Here is a 17486-nt window from a genome sequence, read left to right as displayed (position 1 = left end):
TTTCTACATTGAAATGAATTATCATTATTTTAACACAGAGGAGTGCTGTTTAGGTAGCTGAATTGAAGTTTTTGCGATACCCGCATGCCTGCACATCAAATTAAAGCCCGAGAGCTGCATTTGGTGTAGCCGACTCGATAACGCAGATATAAATTTTAATTATGCATATAGTATTTAGAAGAAAAAATATTTAAAATAGTTAACTAATAAATTTTTTTGTTGTTATATGCTTAATATCTTCATGTCTGAATGGCAAAAAATCTAAAGCGAGTATATCAAATCTTTTCACTTTACTGAGCTGAATACATACATTTACACAATACTCAATACAATTAACTTGATTGAGCTAGTAGCGACCAAGTTAAGAACATGAATCAAGTTTTAGTTGAGCTGAATATGGCTGAACGTGCTGAATTGCGTACATATTTAGCTAAATGAGAGCTTTCGATAAATGTGCATAGACAAATACAAAGACTTTATAAAATACTGACAATATACTAAAAAACTAGCTGATTTTCATTTGATGTAGCTGAAAAATTGTTTTGCAGTACATATAGGTTTGTAAAATTTGGTAAAATTTTAGGAGACAGCTAAATTATTGAAACAAAAGCTGAATTAGGTAAATTAAATTTACAGTGCTCAATATTTTCAATAAGTTCAAGTGGGCTTAATATAGAAAGTAAGCGCTGAATTATAAAAAATTGGTATATATTACGTACAAAGTAAAATAATTGTTTTTTTTCTAATTCTGCTTTTATTTTTCCTTTTCAAGTTGCAGTAAGCTAAATGTGGAAATTAATAGGCATTACTTAAAACATTGTGCCTTTACTAAAAAATAAAAGTAAAAAGTCCAATTCAGCACTTCCTTTCCGCATACAGCTTACTTAGTAAACTAAATTAACAAGCATTTTTCTAATTCAGCTCTACCTTTCCGTATTCAGCTCACTTTTGTTTACTAGTAGCAGTAAAGCAGACACAGCGCGCGTTTTTGTGGTAAGGTTAAATATATTTTTACAAATTCAGCTCTTTCTTTCTGTATTCAGCTTACTTAGAAGGCAAAGTAAAACGAAATTTTTGAAATCCACCTTTTAATTTCTGTATTCAGCTCACTTTTATTTATTTAAGCTAAACAATTAAGTGTTTTTATCAAATTAAAGCACAATAATTTTTTCTTCAGCTCTTACTTTCCGTATTTAGCTCACTCCTAATTATACAAAAACATGGAATGACTTGTAAAAAATTACTCAAAAGTGGAGTATTGAGTTCTAAAAAGGTCGTTGTTAGCACCTTCAATCATTTCCAATTGTCATTACTCTATTAGTTTTTTTTTTTTTAACTTGATTGATGAGGCAATTAGGTACCTTTTAAATCCCTGTTACTCTGGTTGGCGGCTTAGTTTGCCTTTTAAATATTTTTAGTATCAAAAACGAATCCTTTGTGAGCAAGTAATTTAAAAATCAAAACAAAAATATGGTCGCTTGTAATATTCGCAGCAACGAAAAAACTGTACTCTATCGCCTCTTTGATGCTATATTTTATATAATAATTTTTGGTTGTGCCCTCTTGGGCCTCCGAAGTTTCACCAAATCTCAACTCATCTACAAGCTCTATGTCGGCAGTTGGATTCTCTTCATGTCGCTAATCATATTCTATACGCTGTTGTATGATGTGCATTCTATCGATTTAAACATGGGTAACCTCATGTATTTCGTACTCTATATTTCGCAAATGCTTGCACACCTTGCAGTTCTACTCGAATCGTTTCTCATGGATGCTGAATGCGAGCTTATCAGAAAGCTGTATGTAGAATTTGAAGCGCGTTTCAGTAAGGAATTGGCTGCGACCGACGAGTGTTGGCGTTATAAAACTCAAGGCTGGATCTTAACAATTCTAAGTTTTTTCACTGTGGTAGGCTCTACAGTCCACACCATACTTACGTGGACCGTCTATGCGGCACCCTTGACACAGAATTTACAACATTGGCATAATTTACCGAGCTGTTTGACGCTGCAATTTCGTATTTTGTATCTGATTATCGCCATAAGTACGTTCAATGAATTTGCTATTGTATTACGCATCAATCTGAATGAAATGGGTGAACGAAATATACAACGAGTTTTTGGTCCCTATCTACGTGGACGTGCCTTTGCAAAGGGAGGCATTATACGCGTTGCGCCGAAGACAAATCAGCCAAGTGAAGAAGAAGATGAGCGTCGACTGAGGGTCTACAAACAATTTTATGGCGATATTCATAATCTGTTTAAGTCTATTAACGAGCATTATGGGTGGTCCATACTGGTTTTTATGATTATGTACTTCATCTATTTCATCGTAAATTCCTACTGGGTTATTTTTTCACTGATAATACGACTTCCCGAGCATAATACTTTGATACGGAATTTGGGATTTTTAGTAATAGTGGTCGTACTACTGTGGGTACTGTGTTGGCAAAGTCAAAATAGTCATGAACAGGTGAGTGGTGGGTAGAGAAGGGGTAAAGGGCGTCGCACAGTGGTCAATAAATGGGATTTAATGTTCATAATTCACTGGAGCCTTCATTTCTCAACCGATTTGATTAGCTCTTAGCGACTTGCAACTTGTACTTTATTATACTAAAACTTAGTAATCTATAAAACTGCATACCCAAAATTTTTATAAAAACTAAAAACAAAAAAAATACTTTTGGTAACATTTTTTTTATAACATTTCAAATTATTACTTTCTAATTTTTTTGTTTGTTTTAGGAGAACCCTACAAAATGTTTTTAACTCGTTTTTATTATGAAACTTTTATTAGCTGGAACAGGAGAATCGGTATTCTTCAAAATTGGCGCAATTTCTGCACTTTGCACTAAAAAGTTTAATACAAACAAATAAAAATTCGAAAATTGGGCTCAACTAGTCTCTTGCAAATTTTATTAGCTTTCATTTAAAAAAATAACTAATCAAATCGGTTCAGAAATGAAGGCTCCAGTGAATTATTAACATTAAATTCCATTTATTGACCACTGTGCGTCGGTTTAAGAATAAAAAATTTAATAGGAATACAATACTTTAAAGCTAAGAAAAGCTTCGAGTCCGTTTTAGAGAAAAAGAAGGATTTTCCCAAAATGCAAAAAGTAGCAAAATTCAAGCTCGAAAAAACATATGTTTTTTTCACAAACTTATAACCTCCGAAAAAGCTTACAAACTTTCAAAGTTTCCTCAACTCTTTGCAGTTTACGGAAATATTCTAAATACGAATTGGATCTCAAAAGTCAATAAACATATCGAGCCCTAACCGCCAAAATAACGTAAGCGACATTTTTTTCGAAATTTTATTTTTGATGCAGAAATGCATCTAGATGCTCTAGGAATATTTCTGCATCAAAAAGAAAATTTTGAAAAAAATGTCGCTTACGTTATTTTGGCGGTTAGGGCTCGATATCTACATATTACTTAGAGCTTAAAGACATCTTTCTCATTCTAAAAAATATTCCATAGAAAACTTTAAAGCTCAGAAAAAATTTTAATCCATTTTAGAGAAATGCAAGCACTTACCAAAACTCGACAATATAAAATTGAAGCTCGAAAAAACATGTATTTCACGCACAATCTGAAAGTCTTAACAAAGTTTCAAAACCTTGAAAGTTTTCAAAGCTTTTTCCGGAAGCTCCAAAGCTTTTAAAGTGCTCCATATATTCAGTAATTCATATATCTAAGCTTATTTAGAGCTAAAAAAAAAACATTGTTTCTCATAATTCCTCTTTTTTAACTAACCTAAGATTTTTCTTTCTATCATCTCTCCATTTCAGAGTCGCCATATTGGCTGTATTATGTTCAAGCTCGTCAAACCACTGGGCAATAAGTGTTACAATGATTTGGTCACCGATTTTTCGTTGCAAACTTTACATCAACAATACATTATTACAGCAAAAGAATTCTTTAGCTTGAATCTCAATCTACTGGGCAGTGTAAGTATGCAATTGACGACTGCCTCACATCGGTATAGGTAATTAGAGCTAATTGTCCTTACAAATCTTAAAAAGATCCAACACGAGTTTTTTTTTGTTTGTTTATAAAATTGGATCAATTTTAGCGGTTTTCGTTAGCTCAGCGAAAAAATAACATATTGTTGTTTGGCGCTGAAATCGCTTTAAACTATTTTAATATTTAACTATTGATCCCAGGTGAGCTGCATTAGTGCTTTTCAGCTTTTAAAACATTACGAGAGTATGCAAAATTGATACTTCGTGCAAGTTTAACTTAGCTGAATACGAAAGCGAAAAGCTGAATTATAAATTTTATGTGCTAAGTAGTAGGGTTAAAATTTTAATTGTTTGTGAGCAGTTTCTGAAAAGCTGAATACGAAAAAGAACAACTGAATTGTAAAGCTTGTCTGCTACTAAGATAAAAATATGAATAGCTGGGTTTATGAATAGTTTGAAATAAGCTGAATACGGAAAAGAAAAGCTGAATTAAAAAACTTGGGTGCTACTAGGATAAAAATATAATTAACCAGGCTTATGAACAGTTTTAAAGGAATCATTATCATTAAAGCGCTGAATTAAAGTTATTGAATTTAAAAAGAAGTTAACAAGGAATAAAGCGATACATCGAGCAATAGAAAGCTAGCTGAATACGAAAAAAGAAGCTGAGTTAAATTATTTGTTAGTAAAAAAAGCATTTTACAACCACTTAAGCGATACATCGGTTAACATAATAATAAATTAGCTGAAAATTAAAAGAATTTAAATAGATAAGCAGAGCTGAATTGCAATTTTTGCATTTTAAAATCATTATACAAATGCTATAACAATACATCGATAAGTATAAAGTTAGCTGAATACGAAAAGAAGAAACTGAACTTAATTATTTTTACTAATATGCCTCAAAGAGGATCCAGTATGCGCTGAATCAAATTGATTGCGTTAAATTAGCGTTGCTGAATTTTAGAAATATTCCACAAAATGCCAAACTGGGCTTAACTTGAACTGAATGGTAAAATAAAGAGCTGAGTTTGTAAAATTTTTACACTAAAATGTTTCAAAAATGAACTCTTCAGTTTCTGTTGTGCTGAATTTATCAGAGGGGCGCTGAATACGTTATAACATTTAAATAGAAATCAAACTTATACACGAAATATCTTAAATTGTGCTGAATAAGAAAAATACGAGCTGGAGAAATTTTCGTACTAAAATGCTGCAAAGATGTACGATTTAGTTATTAAAACATTTGGCGTTGAGCTGAATTAGTAAAAGAGGCGCCGAATAAGTTATTAAAATCATCGAGCATTCTGAATATCAAAAAGAAGAGTTGTTCTACAAAATTTTTGCATTAAATTGCTACAAAAATGTGTTTGAAAGTTTATGATACAGTTTGGGAGGTACTAAATTCTGAAAACTTCTATGCTCAGTACTAATTCTAACAGACAATTTAATACTTTATTGCCTTTAAGATGTTGAGTGCCTGCCTATTTTGTTTGGAATTATTCAATTTAAGTCACTTTGACTTTCTTTTGTTAAACTCCAATATTACTTTGAATTGCGCTAGGCATTTTTTATTTTATTTTAATTTTGTCGGTTCCAAAACGTACCTAAACAAGCTATTAAATATTTTTTCTCACTCTCAACTTTTCTCGACATTATAGTATCTGAATTGTTTTTTTTTTATACAGCCATCTCGCACCGTTTTATTTATTTATATAATATATAATATTTACTCAATTGCAGTTATAAAAATTTGTAAATTTTCTAGATGGTTGCGTCCATTGTCACTTATTTGGTCATACTCATCCAGTTCATGTTCATGAATAGATCTAACCAAAATCCGATGGTGCATTCTGGAAATTCTACTGTGAGTACACTCAACTAGAGAAAGCTGTGAGCATTTGAAATATCGGAAGTATTCGAATATTTAAGTATATTATACTTATTATGTACCTTAAATTTTAAGCACCACTTTAATAAAAACCTGCACCAGATCCGAAAATTGTAGTATTTTTATTACAAATTCATATACCGGTAAATCCACGTCGAGTTTGTAGTTGACTAGAGCGGGAAAGCCAGTAATGGAGGTAAACTCCAACAGCGGCAATCCCGTAGAAGGGAAGAATGATGAGACTGAGGCATCCACGGCGATCCATTGAAATATTTTCTCAAGTGTGTTTTTTAGTGGCTTATAACAGTGGCCCTGCGCAGATCGGATAGGCGGTCCTTGTAACCGAGTGGCAAAGGTTCGATGCCTGGTTCGAGCAATTAAAAGAAGTTGTTTCCAATAGCGTTCGTCCTCAGCAGGCAATTACGAACCTTCTTCGTGCTCTGTTTTTTGAACTCTTCGCAATTTTTTCCGACCATTTGGAAATTTACGAGATTTTTTTCGAAACTATTTGGGACTTTTTTAGGGATCTCATTGGAACCTTTTGGGGGAATTTTCGGTATTTTTTCGAAATCGTTCGGAATTTTATCGGGACCATTTGAAAAGTTTTTGCAACTTTTCAGGATTTTTTCGGAGTATTTGAGTTTTTCGGAAATCTTCGATGCTTTTTGCGATTTTTTCGGAGTTCTTAAAAAAATTGCGGATTTTTTTCGGGAACTTTCAGAAAATCTCTGGACGCTTCGAAAATGTTTAGAATCTTGTATGTACTTTAAATCCTAATTTCGCTACATATGTTTATACAAAAAATATAAATTAAAAACTATCGGTTTTTCGTGCAAAAGTTTTTCCATTTTTTTTTATTGCTTATTGGTACGGAGTTTGAAATTAGATCGTATTTTATAACATACACACATACATATGCATATACATATCCTCGTACAAATGTACCATGTAGTTATTCCGGCACCCCGTTTTATTATTTTATAGCCACGACCTTTTAATTCTCATTTAAGTACCACCCGTTGTATTGCTTAAGAATTTGAATGAAGATATTTTCTTCCTGATAACTTCCTCGCTGAGTAAAAATTGAACAAGTATAACCAGGTGTGTAACTATTAAAGCGATCATCTAAAACACAAAACAAAATTATTAAAGTTTTTTTTAAAAATATACATACATCATTGCAGCACGAAAGTTGTTTCTATTTTATTTAACGTACTACGTCTTTACAACCACAAACCTTAATTAGTCTATATTAAAATGATATGCTGCCATAGGATTGCATGTGTTTGAGAGGTATTCTCTAAGTCTTGAAAAAACATTTCACGGCGCACAGATTGCATGATTTGTAAAGTTTTCCGATAGGAAAACCGGTTTTACAAGACTTCAAGAATACCTCTATGTATTATATTTAAGTGGAAGGACATTAGCTGACTCCGTGAGCACTATTTATTATAAACTTCATTTCACCGACGAGACATGCGACTTGACCTACTGTTATTATTTGCGATTCTACATAATTTAAATATTTCTCGGGATGGCGAAGGTTACTACACTAGGAAATACAGTGCGTATACGCAACATTTTTCACCTACGAACTTATGCCGATTTCGTTTCTATCGAAAAATGCAACCTTCTCTTTGCCCTCTACGCACAAACACTAAGAAGAGGGCGATGACAAAAGACAACATTTTTTGGTAGAAACGAAAACACCATTAAAGTTGGAATATAGGTAAGCTGCAGTGAGAAACACGTTTGCAAAAGGCGAATGAAATCTCTCTTCAAATGACACTTAACGTATCTCAGGCACTAAAGAGAAGCATGATGGGAAGAATATCCCTAATTAGTGACTGTGAAACCAACTCTGGTTCAGAATTTGGAGTCCATATCAAAGTACTTGTGGACAAGCTTCACTTTCTTTTAGAAAATGTACCTTACTAAATATGCTAAGTAGAGGTAATTGCAGCCGCAAGTCCGTGGACAACATCGTAGGCACTATGAGTACACGAAGTTAAAACATGGAACATTACGCTAATAACTACTTCAAAACAAGAGCAATTATATTGGCGAACATAATGTTTTTGAAGTGAAACTTCTTTAGCGGCGTTTGGTTGGTTGGGAGTAAATTGGCAATTCAACGGAAATTGCACACGGATATGGTGCAACGGAAATGGGTGGGGCTGAAACAATTGCTTCTTGAGTGTATGCACATGTTATTAATTCAACAAAAACTTGCTAGTAAAAGGTTAAAGAATAACACTTAGGAAAATACCAATACAATAATGAAAGTAAAGGTGAGAACGTACATAGATGAAGAAAAGGAAAAGGCAAAAGTAAAAATAAAAACGAAAACAAGGATGCGTAAAGATAAGGCAAAAATGAAGACCAAGGTAAATTCAAACACTTTACTTATATAAGGACAAGGGTAAAGGGGAATATGTAGATGAAGAAAATGATAAATATAAATTAAAAGCCAAGATAAATATAAAGAAAACGATGAGGATGAGGATACCGATAAAAGTAAAGATGAAGATAGAGGACTAAAGAGTAAAATAAAGGTAATTATAGAAACAAGTAATTTTTAGCAAAAAAAAAACCGACTTCAACTCCCATATAAAAAAAATATATATATATATATCTCATGATCCGCTGATCGGATCTTAACCAGATTAGTATGGGACCACCTCTGAGACACTACCTTTCCGATGCAAAAAGAATTATCGAAATCGGTTGACGTGGTCCAAAGTTATGCGGTAACATACATAAAAAAAAAAAAAAAAAAAAAAGATTCCGACGAACTGATAACCTCCTCCTTTTTTGGAAGTCGGTTAAAAAGGATATAGATGGAGACACAGAGACTCAAAATGGTAACTATTTGTTTTGGGATTTTAGAGATTTTCGGGATTCTCGGGACTTATCGACATATTAATCGATTTTGTTATCGAAATTTTTTATCGATATTGTTTTCGATTTGCTATCGGTATTTTCGGAAGTTATCGATATCATAATCGATATTTTTATCGATTTTGTAAGCGATATTTTTAACGATTTTGTTATCGATATTGTTACTGGTTTTGTTATCGATATTATTATTGATCTTGTTATCGATATTTCTATCGTATTTCTTATTGATATTTTTATTGATTTTGTTATCGATATTGTTATCGATTATATATGTATTTGTTACCGATTATTTATCTACTTTGTTGTCGATTATTAATCGATTTTGTTATCGAAATTTTTATCGATTTTTGTTATCCATTTCGTTATCGATTATTTGTCGGTTTTGTTATCGATATTTTATATCGATTTTCAAATCGATTTTGCTACCAATATTTTTAACGATATTGCTATCAAAATTTTTAACGAATTTGTCATCGATTTTGCTATCGATTACTTGTCGATTGTGTTATCGATATTTCTGTCGATTTTGATATCGATATTTTTATCGATTTTCTAATCGATTTTTTTCGATATCTTTATCGATTTTGTTATCGATATATTTATTGATTTTGTTATCGATATTTTTTCGATATTTTCTTATCGATTTTGTTACCAACATTATTATAGATTATGCTATCGAAATCTTCATCGAATTTGTCATCGATATTTTTATCGGATGTTACCATCGATTTTTTATCGATAAAATATAAAGATAAAAATTAAGATAAAGGAAAACAGAATAACATAAATGTAATTAGAACGAACAGAGGTAGAGGTAGGGATCTAGATAGAAAAAATATAACCCTAAGCAAAAGCAGATGTATGTATGACACAAAATAGATATGTAACATAGGTTCCCCAATGTAACCCAGGCGCACTTACTTTTTTTATTCTATAGTAAGTACTTAGTTTCTGATAATGAAGTTACTAACTTCCAGGTCACAGGTAGATTGCCGCTTACAAAATATGTGTGTGTTTGGCCGAGCTTGTCCTCGAATTTTTGGCGTGCGCTTTAATGTTGTCACACAAAGGGAAGGGACCTACAGTTTTACGCCGATTCGCCGAACGGCGATTGTATTTTTATCGGAAGCTGTTTTTTTGCGAAGTGCGGAAAAATATATTGCGAAGTGTGTGTTGCAGCGCAGTCTTAAGGCCAAGTCACACGATTGGGGCATTTGTACAGATTGTACATTTTGGCAGTCACAGAGTGGTGTTGTGTAAAAATTTTGATCGAGAATGAGTTCAGCTCAATAAAACAATGTCCAATTTTGCCGAACATGTGATGGCAGCAATACGGCACTACGAGCCACTCAGTCGACGGAATGTTATCAGATTCTAGTCTCAAGAGAAAAGTAAGGCGAACACTGCTTTTTAAGTTGCCTTTCGGTTGCCAACTGAACGTTGTTTATACGCCGAAGACCTTTAAGTCTTTATACTAAGGCACATACATACATATAACTCACTTGTCTAGAGAAAAAATTTGTTGGCAGACAAGCTAGCAGTAATTTTACTTAATAGCAATAGAAACTATCTCCTCAGTGCCAAAAAATGAGCGCCAAATATAAGTATATCCGCGGACTATCGGGAAGTAAGAATAATTTCATGGACAAACAGTTACACACGTAGTACCCTTTATTCATCTCATGAATAATGTAATCGGTGACTGACCTTAAAATTTTACAGACAAAAAGCTAGAGTGGTCTTGTGAAACTCATTTTACGCTCGATACGTTACGTGCTTGACGTGATAGTACTCAAAGCATCTACTCATTTTACATCGCTTTGGGGAACTTTTCCGAATCTTAGTTGCAAATTAAATTTCACAAAGGCAGACCTACGAATATGTGCGTACTTCTTATGTTACGTGCTACCTTATGAGTACTTACATCTCCCAGCAGCGATAGATTCAAGTTGAAAAATCCTTTCACGCTGATTCCAAATCCCTGATGTAGACATTGCAGCGCAATATTGGAGACAAGATCATTGTAAACTTTGTTGCCTAGCGGCTTTGGTAGCTTGAATATGAGACCGCTTATCAGCATATGCTGTACAGAAGAGATAATAAAATCCATTTTCTCACTACCATTATCTACGCACCTTCCTCCTTGCATTGTCGGCTGCGGTCAGCAGGATTGCGGCGAAAGTGCCTACTCTCAATATATTTAGCGCATCGTATGCGAACTGGCCAAGCTGGAAATTATATTTCCAGATTTCTATGCACCAAAATAGATTGCTTACGATGGTGAAAAATGCGCCGAAGAGCAACGAAATTATAGACCAACCGAAACACTCGCTCACACCCTGATACAACTCGTAAAGGCGCCCCTGCACCAGACGTAACCAATTTAAATGATCGTATTCCCACACAGCATACGGCTGCCAAATATCGCTGGTGAATTTATGTTTCGGACGATTTGCCTTAACCAACACTAGGAGCGCACGAATCAAGCAACATGTGCGTTGATTTTGCCGCTCAACAAAAAGTGTGATCTGTGCGTAACGTATACGCGCCACCGTCAGTAATGGAATATTAAAGTAGTACACTGGCGACTTGTAATACATGGCTGCAACGACGAGATGTAAGGCATCGCAGGTGGTATGAATGATTAGTTGGTAGAATACTTTGCGCCATACATTCGACTCAATTGAATTGATGTCAGTTTGCTGTTGCAGTAAAGCATCCACTTCGTATTCGAGTTGTATTAGTCGTTGGTAGTGTTTTTGTTTGCAAATAATTTCGATGAAGATCGCCGTATTTGTTAAAATATCAATGATGAATGAAGCGTAGCCGACTAAGTATCCCAAATTTTCATAACTGTCAGATATGAGATAACTTAATTTGCCAAATATCAAAACGATGAGCCATATGAGCCAGCCAACTCGCAAGATAGTCGTGAGCCTCGATAGACGCGGAAATGGTTGTATGAGTGTTATGTACAACCAAAATTGAATGGAGTTACGCGCGATATACGTATACACCTGCCGACTGCACATACTGCTGTAATTGTGTGAACTGGACTGATAGGTTTGATTGGTTGGGGCATGAATTGAAATGTGTCTAATTGAAACTGGCATGATTTGACGAAAATGCTGGTGCGTTAAGTATGTTGCTTATCTGTTAATTGTCAACAAATTGAAAGGGCAATTTCGAGCCCACCCCACTCACACTTAGTTGAATAAATTGCCTGCTGTTGAGCCTAAGGTTTGTGGCATAGATTACTTTGTAATGTCCCTTAAACGTCCTTCGGAGAATCTCGTAAGGAGGCGGCGGAGAGCTCAAGCATTTAGTAACAAAGCTCTAAGACTAGCTGGCCAAATATGTATCATTAAAGGTTTAAAAGCGTTGGAGCAATTTTGCAAGTACGAAAAGTTAGCCGGCATCTATTTAGGCTGCAGACCTTTTGTAATATCACAAGCGCACAAATTACTCCAGTTCCTGATGTACGCCAGGTTTCTTGATCCCAGTGCTCATTAGATTGTCAAAGTCTTTGGAGGAATAACTACCGTGAGTTATGATTGCTCGTCCAGTTACTCCAACAGTGCACAGCTTAGGACGCTCCCCTCGTCGTCTATGTAAGTCGACCAGTGAGCCAGAAAGGATAGATACCATTTGCCACAGGGCCTACCCACCTTCTTACATAAAGAAATATTCAATGCTCGGCTTAGTCTGATGCCTCCTCCGGACAATGCTTCCGGAGTTTTTTTTGCGGACTCTACATGACTTACAGTCTTCAGAGGTAGTAAATGATGATTACCATTAGCCACGGTGTTTACCCACCATTTTTTGCTCGAGTAAATATTTTTTATATCACTGAGTTATTCACCTAGATTAGGTTCAATTCAATTTAGAGGAGGGAGCAGGTCACCTAGTCACCGGGCCGAAACGATCTAATGTAACAAACCTCTTTTTTTAGCTACAGGTCTTCTTTGATTTAGGTATTGCTAAGAAACCTCGCGAGGTACTTTGTCTGAATGCCATTTATGTCATGTGCTTCCAGGTGCGGTGATCCTAGGAAGCGAATTCCGGTCCTAGTAAGAGCTTCACAGCAGAACATCATGTGCTCTGCTGTTCTTGTTTTATTATCCTGTAATGGTCAGTAAGAAACCCTGTACAAATTCTTACTTCATTTCTACATACTGAGGTAAAGGAGTGCTTCGGTTATTGATATATGTATATGGAATAAAAGACTTAGCCTGTCTGTTATTTCCCGTATTTGGCCAATAAAGTTGGGCTTCGTTTCTCATCCAGATATAGTAGTTTCTGGCTAGATCCGAAGCACAATGGGTAAACTGACAGTCCAGCAGATCGCCGTTGCATCAATCCAAGAATAATTGAAATATTGAGACGCTTTAGGGGCCAACTTCATAACATCCTTCAAAGTCAGTATTTTTTCAATCAAAATTAAAGACATGAAAAACAAATAGGGAACCGAAATAGAATATGGCGATAAAACAGTGGACCGAATTTCAGTTGAGTTTGTGCCTATGGACCAAATATACGTCACAAATGATGGTCATTCATTCCTGCGCCAACTGTATCTTATACGTCACATGCCGATATCTGGGTAGCCGCATAGGAAATGCAGTACTCTTTCTTCCGTTTTCGAGGAGTTACAGCTGTGATAGGAAGTGTTGTGATCCAGTCCCATTCTAGTCGCTTGAGTACCCAACTTATTGCGGAAACAGAAGTGGGCGTAAACAGGCTCTTCCTGTTTAGATTTACTACTATTGAAGTCGCTGAAGGACCGGGACAGGGGTAAATATCCAGTGTTGAATCATTCGAATCCGTTCCATAGTAGCTCGTCAGACATTCGCTAGGAGTGCTTCCCTGCTTCGCCATCTGGATCAGGGCTACGCTTTGTAAGCATAGTAAAATAGTCTTCTTCACCTCGGCATCCTTTACGGAAAAAATTCAGAGACTATAGAGCGTAAGCGTATCGGAATGAAACATTTTGTTATAGTAGACTGAAATTAGAGATCTGGAACCTCTCACGTATATTTCTTATACTGAGCTCGACTGCCGTCGCTCTCTGCAAAAGGTGGACTAAATCAAACAGACATCAATTAACAATAAGTTGCGTGTTGAACAATGAGAAAAATAGGGGAACTTTGGGGCAAGTGAAAGATAAAGACGATGACACCACGACTGAAACGAAATGGGATCGAAAACGAACACGAGCGGTGCAGTGCGGCGATAAAGGTAGGTTCATATATACGCGTATAGATCAACAGTAAACGGGCTGCTATTCTCAGAAGAAACCTCTTTAATATATGACTTATGCAAGTTATTTTTTGAGAAATAATTTACGATTTTGGAGTCCAGATTTTTTATTTTTAACTTTATTTTTCATTAATATATAATAATGTGATTCGAATACATACATACATAGAAAATGAGTTTAGGATTCTATTTATCGGAAAAACCAGCTGTTTTAGAACTGCTATCTCTTCAGCTTTGCGCTTTTTTGGAATTTCCATCAGGCTGAAAGGGAGCTCTTATATTTAAGTTTTTCTTCAGCTCGACATCTTATCTTCGTTCATATGAAACTGAATAAGTATAATCAAATAAGTTGTGGTAGCGCCGGCGATCTGTAATTGAGAAGGAGACAAAATTGAGCTTATACCGAGTTTCCACTAAATGCCTACCATTTTAAAAAATGGCATGTGGGTGCAGACTTGATCACTATTATTTCTTAATTGCCAAATTTTATCAGTGATTATTTTTTATTTTTTTTATTTAAAGACTAATGGAAAACCGTTAGTATTTAAAAAGGAACAACCGAAAATATAAAAAACAAAAGGTAGTATTTTTTTGTAAATGCCGAATAAAAAATTCAAGCCAAAAAATCTTAAATAAGTATTTTTTGTAAACTAAGGCATAAACAAATCGAATAAATTTAATTTTTTCTGCCATTAAAAACCATAAATTTAAAAAGTAGAGGCAAAGAGATACAATGAAATGTGATCACAATAATTCTTCTGGCCCTCTCTTATTATAAACTTTAAGTAAAAAATTAATAAATAAATAATAAATTAATAAAAAATAAAACATTTTGAAAAGTTCTAAAAAATTGTTGTGTACTTATAAATATGGGACTCACAATGTCCACAAGGCGAATTCATATACGGTAAAAACGGGAGTACAAAAGCAAAAATTTACATGTATTTTGTTTTTGCTTTCGCGGCATGAACTTTTAAAATCAGTAAAAGTGTGCGTGAAAATGCAAACGAAATATTCCATGAGGGGAAAAATACACACAAAATCAGCTAATCTACCAGCACCACCTTGTATAAATTCGCCTTGCGTTTAAAACTGTCTTTCAGTTGCTATGAATCACGCAAAAACACTTTTAACCATTATAAAATTTATGAAATTATGACATTATGTTACACCTTGTGATTTTGTTTTTGAAAATGATATAATTGCCATACCTTAACAAAAGCGTCAGCGTTGTCAAAAAATTCTCACGCCCATAAAATTTGTATGAACCATACAGAAAACGTCGAAACTGTAATTTTCGTATTTCCCACAAACAAACCTATGCTTATTGTTGGTGTTATTTCTTCATTTAACGTACCATTGCCGCTTTTGTTCAGGGATGGCACTTCCGCGTCAGAAAACGCTCCACCCAACGCTTTTGTTTAGTTTATGGCAGTAAATTTTTCTTATAGTAAAAATTCTAAATTTACAAAAAAGTCTAAATCTTTTGTATGTGTAATTGAAATAATACTTTTATTACAGGTCCAGTTAGTCTAGACTTAACTTACGTGATTACTCAACACGTCATTTTAGCCAGAAGCGAAAATGTTTTTGCATTTTGCTTTTCAGCTAATTGCCACTTTGCCGCCTATAAGTCAAATCAAAAAAATTCTGGACAAAAATAAATTGCGTTGGCCAATATAATAGGTAACGTTACGTAATATAAGTTTTGACTAACCGAACCTTAAACCCCGAGAACTCACCGTATAAAGCAGAGTGCAGTTGATATCGAAGAATCCAGCAGCTGAAAAAGCCAACTTTTGATGTAACAGCTGTAGGGAGAACTGCTCGATCTATGGAGAGAAATACATAACTAGATTAATACTTTCAGTTACATTACGAAAATTGAGTTTGCAAAAATTTGTTTATGTAGGTTTATGAATCCATCCACTGAACTGTGCCAAGGACAAGGCAAAAATTGGCGAATTGGATCGAATTGATTAGTTTAGACAGGTAGATATGGTTGGGCTAACAGAAGCTCATTTGGATCATAAGCACAAGTCCGTTATACTACCACTACAAACGTCTTTATGAGCCGAGTAGACCGCCTTCGATACACTTTTGGTCAGAAGTAACTTGCATATGTCTTGATTTTCAAACGCTTGGCTGTCAGAGTACTTAGACGTTAACTTTTCTTGATAGCTCCGCGTAAATGAGCAGCCTATCCACTGCATTCAGAAAAATGTGCAACAGTGATCTTGAAACTCTAATTTGCGATTTATGGAGATCATCTTGCGAAATATGCCTACACTAACCCTTCCGTAAAACTTCAAACCATCCATTTGGGAGTCTACTATTGTCTCTTTCAAACTACTGCCTCATGTCCACTCATCCCTGTAAGTGGAGATAAATTGCTCGACTAGGCACTCAGTTATCCATTTTAGCAAGGATATAGTCGAAGCCTCCCAAAATACTAGAGTGTCCAAATAATGAGCATGCTAAGCACTCAGTGCTCCTAAGTCTGACCGTAGCCTTTGCTGAACCAGCCTTACCTAAGCAATGTTAAGGATGACGCTAGGAGTCAAAGTAGCAGCGGTCCTAGGTGTCCTACTGATTCCAAGTAGAGCCGCCAGCTGTACGCGCTCTAACTTTCTGATTAGTGCATCCTTCTCTACGGCATTTCACATAACCAGAGCTGCACAAAAGCTTATGGGCCTAACTATGATTTTATAGAGCCATGAAGTAGCTTGGAAATGAGAGAGGCCCCATTTACTACCAATTGCCCAGCCTTGCACTAGTAGAGCGCCTTTGATGCTTTCTTCACTCTCACCTCAATGTAAGACTAACACGACAGTTTCCCAGCGAGAATCAAACCTGGGAACTTGACTCTAACAGAAAAGCTTAGTGCCTTCGAAAGGTAGTCCTTAAGAATAGCCAGTCTTTTCCTCAGTTCTGCAGTTACTTCCGAAATATCGGACTCCTCGATACTTCTTGAGCTCGGCGGTATTTGAACCGTGACGTACGAAATTAGTGGTCTACTCCACCTGAGCTAAGGAAGCTCCATAATTTCTATAGGTAAACTAGGTCTTACTCACCACCGTGTTGTGATTATCGTTCCAGATATTAGTCTCAATGCGGTGCAGCCCCAAAGCGATTGTGGTCGTCTGAGAGTATGGCAATAATTTTATTTTTATTTTAAAGCCAGATTTATGTTCAACAGACTTACCTTCTGCACAGTCCTCTCACAGAGCAATGCCAACATCAACACATTGAAGAGGTGTGGCGCCGACCAAACGGCGCTGCTGGCGATTTGCAAGAAATCATTCAATGTGGCTGAATAGCCCTTGAAATTCAAGAAAATCCAATAGCAATTCGATGTAATGGATAGGAAATCATTGCCCACATTTGTTAAAATCGAAACACCAAAATCAGCATTCAGCGTGCCAGTTAACTCCCACAAGCGATTGTAGAGATCGCGTATGGTTAACA

At 35.3% G+C, this 17486-nt stretch overlaps 2 protein-coding genes across 2 annotated transcripts in view; both read left to right on the top strand.

The window, feature by feature from the left end:
- LOC118748873 (microtubule-associated protein futsch) overlaps window positions 1-17486 on the top strand; it is a 509684-nt gene that overhangs the window by 395068 nt on the left and 97130 nt on the right. The gene's annotated exons all lie outside the window — the stretch shown is intronic.
- LOC118748872 (gustatory receptor 23a-like) lies at window positions 3749-5874 on the top strand. Its single transcript, XM_036483592.1, has 2 exons — window positions 3749-3952; window positions 5736-5874. The coding sequence occupies exons 1-2, from the start codon at window positions 3815-3817 to the stop codon at window positions 5850-5852; spliced, it is 255 nt and encodes an 84-aa protein (XP_036339485.1). The 5' UTR covers window positions 3749-3814; the 3' UTR covers window positions 5853-5874.

Source organism: Rhagoletis pomonella, unplaced genomic scaffold (genome assembly GCF_013731165.1).
Source record: "Rhagoletis pomonella isolate Grant_MI unplaced genomic scaffold, Rhpom_1.0 Rhpom_scaffold_00013, whole genome shotgun sequence".
Lineage (NCBI taxonomy): Eukaryota > Metazoa > Arthropoda > Insecta > Diptera > Tephritidae > Rhagoletis > Rhagoletis pomonella.
Note: the sequence above shows the minus strand (reverse complement) of the source record. Positions and strands in the feature narration are given on the sequence as shown.